General features: G+C 42.5%; 1 protein-coding gene across 1 annotated transcript in view; it reads right to left on the reverse strand.

The window, feature by feature from the left end:
* Nucleotides 1–1,007, reverse strand: part of ELAVL4 (ELAV like RNA binding protein 4) — a 105,469-nt gene extending 104,462 nt beyond the window's left edge. Inside the window, exon 1 of the mRNA XM_034779363.1 lies at nucleotides 888–1,007. Within this exon, the coding sequence (XP_034635254.1) occupies nucleotides 888–905 (18 nt within the window). The 5' untranslated portion in view covers nucleotides 906–1,007. The remainder of the gene's footprint in view (nucleotides 1–887) is intronic.
* Between the last annotated feature and the right edge of the window lie 7,454 nt (nucleotides 1,008–8,461).

Consider the following 8,461-nt stretch of genomic DNA (forward strand, 5'->3'; position numbering starts at 1 on the left):
GGTCCAATAAAAAGTATTACCTTATTCACCTTGTCCCTCTTAAACTTAAACCCAAAGTTAAAAGAAAAATCTTCTAATTGAAAATGATCTTTAAGACTTAACAACAAAAGAGAGGACTGGAGACAAGTCCAAATCCTCCAAACAAGCATGAATAGGCTTAACTTGAAGAACTTGAGCACACAGGAATTATTCCTGTGTAAGAGTTTATAAGATCGGAGTCTAAATTAACAAACAGGTTGAACTGATATTCCGGAGTGATGAAAAAAGGGTAATGGATGGGTCTGGTGGCTGAGATCACCATCCTGTCTGCAAAATTCTCTTCCACATACATTCTTGGAAAAAAGTGGGCTACTACAAAACATGGTGGGGCAAGAAAAAAGAAGTAACATGGAGGCCCCATCAATTAAATTAAATGTTCCCTTAACTTTTTTTTAAGCTCATCTGTGATCTGGCAACCAAGCCTTTGCAGGCATGAGAGGAGAGCACCTGTTGTAGCCGTTCTCCTCCCTGCTGCACCCCTCCCTCTGTGCTGCCTCTTCCAGAAAGGGGCACGAACGCCAGGAGAGCTGGGGAGAAAGTTTTATGAAGAAACTATTTTTTAAAGTCACAAAAGGGATTCCTGCAGAGGTGGGAGGCCAGCTGTAAGGTGGGGGGTGGAGAAGGGGGACTGGGGGCAGGGGAGATTCAATCTGCACAGGCTTTCAAACCACATACTCTCTCCCCAAATACATTTTTTTTAAATCCTCCCACCCCAGTATCTGCGTGGGAGGGCGTTAGTCGATCAATACAGATGCCCCCTTTCTCCCCACCCAGAGGGGACTGGGTTGGGGGTACTCGCGGCACGGGCCGCCCGTAGAGCCAGTTGGGGGGCGGGGGAGGAGCGTTACCTGGGTTTTAAGACGCATTTTGGGGAGGTGGCCGTGAGCAGGAGGGAGGATCGGGGATTGCTCTCGAAGGCGACAGAGCGGCCCAAGGGCGCACGTGGCTCGGCGGCCGACAGCGACGCGAGGTTCCAAAGCAGCCGGGCGTCACGGGGGGAGGCGCGAGGGAGGGAACGTGGAACGCCACAGAACGTTCGCAGAGAGCACGTGGGCCCGGGGAGGGCGGGGGGCGAATGAGCGCGCCCAAACGCAGCGCGAGGGTCCAGCGCTTGCCGGCCTGGGGAGGGGCAGAGCGAGTCCAGTCTCTGGGTGTCACCGGGGGGCGAGGGGGTGTATCCCGGGAAATCCCCCCTCTCCGCACCCCCATCATCTCTGTTAACAGGGCGTCCCTCCCAAGGGCAACGGAGTCCCCTTCCCCATCCCACCTCTCCCGCATGGGGTTTGAATGATGCAGCCAGTTTCCTAGCCGCTCCTGGCGGTTTGCATGAGTGTGTGTGTGCGTGAGGGAATCGCCTCCAACCCAGCAGTCAGTTGAGGGAAGAAGAGAAAACAAAACCCTGGAGTCAGGGGTGGGCCCTCCTGAAAGGGGGGGGGGGAATGCTGAGAAAATGTTTACAAGGAAGACTCCCTGGGGATGATTTCTCAGAGTTGTGGCAGTGATGATAAAACCATCATGATTTTTTTTTTTATTTCATATGAACAAGGTGGCCAGTTAACAGGGAAGGCGGCGTCAGTGGGCAGAACAGAGGCTGAAGAGAATTTCCCCCCATGGACATCAATGTTGAGTAACTGCCCTTGATTCAGGAGAGTCATGAGCACTGAAAACTGGTAGATGTACACATGCAGACATTGCTCAGGGCCCACTGAGTTTGTAGCATGTGCACAAGCGCCTGGCTGGCCTCCTCTCCCTAGCACAGGAAGAGCTGACACCACACTTGAAAGTCCATTCAAAACTTGTCTTCAGGGCACAATTTTATTCTTCTAACACAATGCTATTTTACTAACCTAACCAAAGCAGGCTGCAGGGGACCCAGAGGCCTTTCCCCTGGCTCTAGGGTTTGCCACAGGAGGCTGCTTCCCACCATCCCCTCCAGCTGAGTTCGCTCAGCCTTTTATAGGAATCACCTGATCCTATTCCCAACTAAATCTGGTAATCAAACAGGACTGGCTAGTCCCAGGCCCATTGGCTCTTGAGAGGGCAGATCACCGTGTTACAATTCTCCACAGAGTATGTCTATTTGTATTTTTATTCTGTGCTAAGTGCCTTAAAATTTCTAAACAGAAACCAACAAAACCATACCTTGCATAGGATCATATTTTCTCTCTCTGACCTATATTTGAAGAGACTTCCCTTATTTAGTGCCTAATGTGCTGTAAGGATCTACTAAGAAGCATTTGAGTAGGTTAAAAAGCCGGTTTTCAAGCAATGCTCAAGGAAAGGATGAGACACTGTGACACAAATGTATGATCTTATGCCACAAATAGTACATTGTGGGAAGCTTTCCCTTAAATGTAAGGTTTGCCTTATATTTTTCATGCAGTCATTTTTATCCTTACCATCTGAGTCAATTCAGCACATATTTAAGAGGATACACCGCCACTGAAAACAGTTCTTATAACAAGGCTGAATTTGGCTTGCAAGGCAGAAATGACATTATACATGGCATACACAGAACACAAATGAAGTAAGTGCAGTAAGATGTACATGTTTAGCAACTTGTTCATAAGGAGCCTGATTACAGAACAACAAAACCCCTTCCAGTCTTCATATTAAAACAGAATGTCTCCATAAATTTAAAATTTTATGATGTGGCGTACATAGTATGCTTTCCACCACAAAGTGTGGAGCGTTTAATGCCCTAGCTTCTCAACCTTTTTGAAGATCTACACATGTAACCTGCAAATAGTAGTTTGATCTCTTCATGTGATAAGGGTGGTGGAATATACACTTGATTACACTCTTTGATTTTCACAGTTCTTTGTGTATTAAAGTAGTTGTGGGAGGGGTTATCAGAGCCAGATTGTTCCCTATATACTATGCATACATGCAGGCTCAAACACATGCACGATTCCATATCACGTTGGCACTGAATTACACTCACTACTGAAGATTGGATCAAGATCCATCTATTTCAGATATTAGCATAGAAACAGTTTTTGTTTGGCTAAATCTGTCTATTAGTTCGGTCAAAATCCTCCCTGTTTTAGAGATTTGACATCACAAACATAGAGAAATTGTGATACACTTTATGTAGAAAATGGAAGAATAGTTCAGGGTGGCATCCCCTGTAATGCATAAATTATTCTAACCTGTGGATATATGAAGTGTGATTATCAGGGCAGAATTTAGCCCAAGTTAAGGCATATTTTTGTTTTGTGGCAGTGAGTCTGACCTTTTCAATATACTTTAATATTTTATTATATTATAACTACCTTATACAACTATACACAGAATAAATACTAAAATATTTCTTTCTGATCTGAAGTTGTTTGGCCATACTTGTGGATGCATTGATTTTTTTTTCTGTGCATTTTGGCAGCCAGAATTATGGAAATCCTTCCCAACCTTTAGCCTCTATAACTTTCTTTTGAAGGGGGATTGATATTTTTAAAAATTGAGAAATCTAACCTCAAATAACAGCCACAAGAAGGACATCAATCTATTACATGATTAGGCATCACCCCATTAGACAACAGCTTTTCTAAAACCAGTTTACATTCAAGTCCTCTCACGTTTAGCGTTTTTATTGATAGTATATTGAGTTTGCATTGTTCAACATTTCATTGTTTTCCCTGGATTTGTAAGGTCTCTTGAAAATCATTAAAAAACTCCACATAATACCCCAAAACTATGTTTAGTCCTTTACAATTCTTACTGATTCTGTTTGCAGCAAACTATTTCTGTCAATAATTTACAAAAGGTCGAGAGTGTCATACAACCAAGGAGCATTCTACAGAGAAATGCATTCAGTTGATCATATCATTTTAAATCTGTATGGTATTACATACTAAATTTATTACATATCATACTGAAAATCTTAGAAGATTATTCTTTACTATCTAAAACAAGTACTTCTCAAAATTATGTTAACATTATAGAAAAGAAAATACTAATGTAAATGCTGTTCAATTACAGAAATGCAAATTTTAACTAATATATTTCTTCTGACAAATACTATTAGTGACAGTTTGGAAATTCACTATTTAAGATTTATTTACTCTCATAATCTTATAATGTGACTTAGTATCTTATTTATATAACAAAAAACAGCAACAACAATGAGAAACAGAGTGAAAACTTACATTCCTCCTTCAGAAAACAAGTCCTCTATTGAATGGTAATGAAAATCCTATGAAGTCCAAATTCAGTAGCAAAGGATTTGGGTGATCATTGTGCACCTGAATTCGAAAGGCACCTGTGTTTCTTTGTCTATATACGTTCGTCTCTACCTGAGCATTTAATTTGCGTTACTCCTCCCACAGTCCGCCCCATTTCTTTGTCTAAGCTGAGCAATCGAACAATAACATCTATATGATATCAGAAATCTGGACTGAATGAAAACGGTGTGATTTACTACCAATAACTGGCTTACCTGTCTCACAGTTGAAACCTTATAGTAAAGTATGAAATTTTGCTGATACCATCATCTGATACAGCAGGAAGACTAGATAGTGAGTTTGAAATTTCATGGTGCTATTAGAGCACAATGAACAAATTATATATTAAAAATATACCCCAAATCATTATGTCATTTATGCATACCACACAATTTTAGAGTGAATAGGAAATGCAATCTAAAAAAACTATTTGGGTGTGTTTTAAGCAAAAAAGAGAGAATACTCTACAAGTTTAAGGCAAGCTTGGAAGCTCATTACAATTCTTGTCTTTGCAACTGTGAGCTATAAACTATACACACATCAAATATTTTGAGGACTTCAGTAGTGAACTTTAATTCTTAGTACAGTCAAAACTCCCACAGAAGGCAATGGACAAAGAGAGGAACTATGAGTGTGAAACTCAAGTGGTCTATTATACTAGTGGAACTCAGAATTATGTGTAGTTTCACTCACAGAGGTTTTCTTTTATTGCATTTTACCTATTTGTTGGGTCATGCAAGATTTGAAAAAAAGCATGAAATCTAAAGGAACCCATTTCATTTTAAGGTAAGATTGGTTTTAGACTTGTTGTTACTGAAGAAAAATCTTCTAAATGTTATCTACATGTAACATTTGATTTCATGACAGCAGCTCATTTTTTAGTTGGTGGACTTGTATCATGATTAGGGCTGGTCCAAATTTTTCAATGTGCCATGAACATTTTTGTCTAAAATTCTAATTTCAAATTTCAACAAAAAAGGGGGCAAAATGTCACAATTTTCCTTCCCACATTTTTTGTCCAACTCTGACCCTGAGAATGGTTGACTATCATATGTGTTTTTATTTTTGTAAAGCACCATGCAAATATTTAATAATAATTTAGCTAACTATCAGATGTCAGCAAGAGCAAGGAAATGTAAACTGAGTGGATTCCATTGAGTGATTTGTTCCTAAGGGGTCCTGCTGGTTTACTCGGGTTCAGAATAGTAGGAGTGATAAGGAGGTAAATAAAACACTTACTTCACAAAGTAGATAGTTTTCTCATAGTTTTGTCTTAAATCTAGAGGACCCAGCATTTAGCAGTCCTTCGGCATTCCGAAGCAAATATTCAATATTTATATCATATACAAGAAAAGTAGCATTTAGAAATTCGTCCAATTAGGAACAGCACATCCAAGACCCATTGAACATTGGGAAAGTCTGGATCAAGCTCCTGGGTGCTGACTGGCCTGATTTTTAGTAGTAATATTGTATCTGTTTTTCATATAACTATTTTCCCCTATATTTTTAAAATGCTGCACAGATATTTTACTGAGTCAGTAGGAGTCATTCAGTTGTTTTTTCACACAGTTTATTGGATATTTAAGGTAAAATCCTAATCTCATTTTTGGATTTATTAATGTTTATCTTGGATTAGGCATTTATCTGCTAAGGATTTTGACCTATATTCTACACTTCTGGTGAGCTATAGATGTGCATGAGCCTATACTGGCATATTAGAATGGGTTGGCCATGTTCATATTTACACATAGACTTCATATATGGTCTCTTTTCAATCAATATTCATATATATAAGTTAAATAAGTACTTAATGTGCAGTATGTACGGAGGACAAGCTGAAAATTCTCTTAGCATACTGCTGAAACCAAACAGTACTTAATTAGGGACAGTTTAAAAGATCAGACCTCACAGCCACACAAAAAAATTGAAATGATTTTGAGCCAGTCTGTCCCCAGTTACATTGTTACACTACTTGAGTTCTATTCATTCCCTTTGGAGCACCTGGCACTGGCCACTGTTGGAAGACAGGATACTGGGCTAGATGGACTTTTGGTCTGACCCAGTGTGGCCATTGTTATGTTCTTATGAAACTCAGTGCTTGATTATTTTCCCCATTCTGGGTACTCTGGGGATCTGTTCTTGCTTGCACTTTTCAAACCATAACATTGGTCCCTGAATGTAATGGCGATCCTTCCGTTTTTCACAGGAATTTTATAGTGCCCTTCTATATAAAGAGGATCATCTTTGGTGTCCAGATTGAAAGTCACCACCACTCATAGCCAAGTTGGTTGCTTCAATCTTTTATGAGTTCCTCTAAAATTTTTTTGCAAGTTCTGTTCAGTGTATCTTGTGCTTATTCCAGACACATTCACTCCATCCATGCATCCATATTATCTATCCTCTCGTCAGGGCCATCCTTAGGATTTATGGGGCCCTACGCAGTATTATTAAACTGGTGCCCCTATACTCCACTGAAGGCGGTCCCCAGCCAGCGCTGCTGACCCTAGTGCGTCAAGGGGGCACAGCCACCACCCCCACCTGCGGATTCCCAGAATCCCCCTCATTGCTGACACACACCGAGCTTTGTACGCAGCAGATACTGCGGCAGTGGCTCAAGGCAGGCTTTGCGCTGTCACATGGGGGCTGCATCTTGCCAGAGCCCACAGCTCTCCTGCAGCCCCTCGCTACTCCTGGCTCACCACGAGCATTTTGACAGGAAGTACCAAGCAGTAATAACAACAATAATAATACAAGTGTGTATGTGTGTGCACGATTGAGTGTGTGTGTGTGTATGTGTGTGTGAGAGAGCCAGTGCATGTGAAAGAGCCAGTGTGTGTGTGTGTGTGTGTGTGTGTGACTGTGTGTTGGGGGACTGTGACTCATGAGAAGTAGAGTCTCTAAGGTGCCACAAGTACTCCTGTTCTTTTTGAGAAGTAGAGTGTATGTGGCTGTGAGAGCCAGTCTATGAGTGAGAGAGACAGTGGGTGAGAGAGACAGTGTGTGTGTGTGTGTGTTAGGGAAGTGTGAGAGACAGTGAGTGCATTGGCACTTTAAGTCCTCCCTCCCTCTCTCGTTCGGCCTGCCCCTGCCCCCCGCTGACTCACATGGAAGTTTTGCTTCTCCTGTACTGGCCCCAGCCCAGCCCCTGCCAGAAACCGAGTGGTGCGGGCAGGCAAGGTCCAGGGAGGGACTCTGCTCTGGGCAGCAGTGGGACAGGCCGCCGCACTGCCAGTGACCAGCCGCGCCACTCTGGACTCTCCGGGACTGGGGCAACAGAGCCAGAGGGTGGAGCCCTCAGCCTGCCGGCTAAGGAGCGAGTGAGGGAGGGGACAGGGAAGAGAGGATTCCAGCCGCAGCCAGCGAGTGGAATGGTGCCCCAAATTTTCCGGTGTCCTACGCAGCCGCATATGCTGCGTATGCCTAAGGATGGCCCTGTCTCTAGTTCAATGCTCCCCGTTTTTATTTCACCCTAGTCAAGGTGGTCTTTGTAATTCACCATACAATGTGGTGTTCTATCCCGCACTGGTTATGGCTGGGCCACTGGTAGAGGCTGATGAGCCTCCTACAGCTTTGGCGAACAGGAACAGATCTTTTAGCGAAGGCAATTGGTGCTCATATTTTAAGCCCAGAAGTCGCAGGTTCAATCCCCACCCAGGAGCACAAAGTTACCTCTTCCTTTAAGCAATTCTGACATTAAGAGATCCTAGTAAGTCTCTTAAACGCAGCTTATTCTCTTTGGTACATGCAGTGGGTTTATGTTGCAATTAGAGGTTACAGCAGAGGGGAGCTCCCCAATCCCTCCCTCATCTGGATGAACAGCATTTTTTCACAGCTCCCACTCTTCCTGGGCTGGTGCAATGAGAGCTCCTCCTTCCTCCTGGTTTAATCTACTTTAACCATTAGTTGCAACCAACATGGCAGGTGCTTCTGAGCATGAGATGCTGAGAGAGGTGGATCGTGACAGGTCACTATATTTTTTTCTTCAGGTTCAAGTGTATTCAGGTAGTTTGTTTGCAGCAATTCTTCTGAAACAGTCTACTGATGCTATTTCTCAAACTGGAGCTCATGTGTGACCATCTCCCCCCGTGATACAGGTTTTTCCTTCATTATGCATCATACCTTGGTTAGTATTATTTAGCTAGATTATTTAGATTAGTGCATTAATGAAAAATTATTTCAACTTTGTTTACAGCTTGTTTCTG

Source organism: Trachemys scripta, chromosome 8 (genome assembly GCF_013100865.1).
Source record: "Trachemys scripta elegans isolate TJP31775 chromosome 8, CAS_Tse_1.0, whole genome shotgun sequence".
Lineage (NCBI taxonomy): Eukaryota > Metazoa > Chordata > Testudines > Emydidae > Trachemys > Trachemys scripta.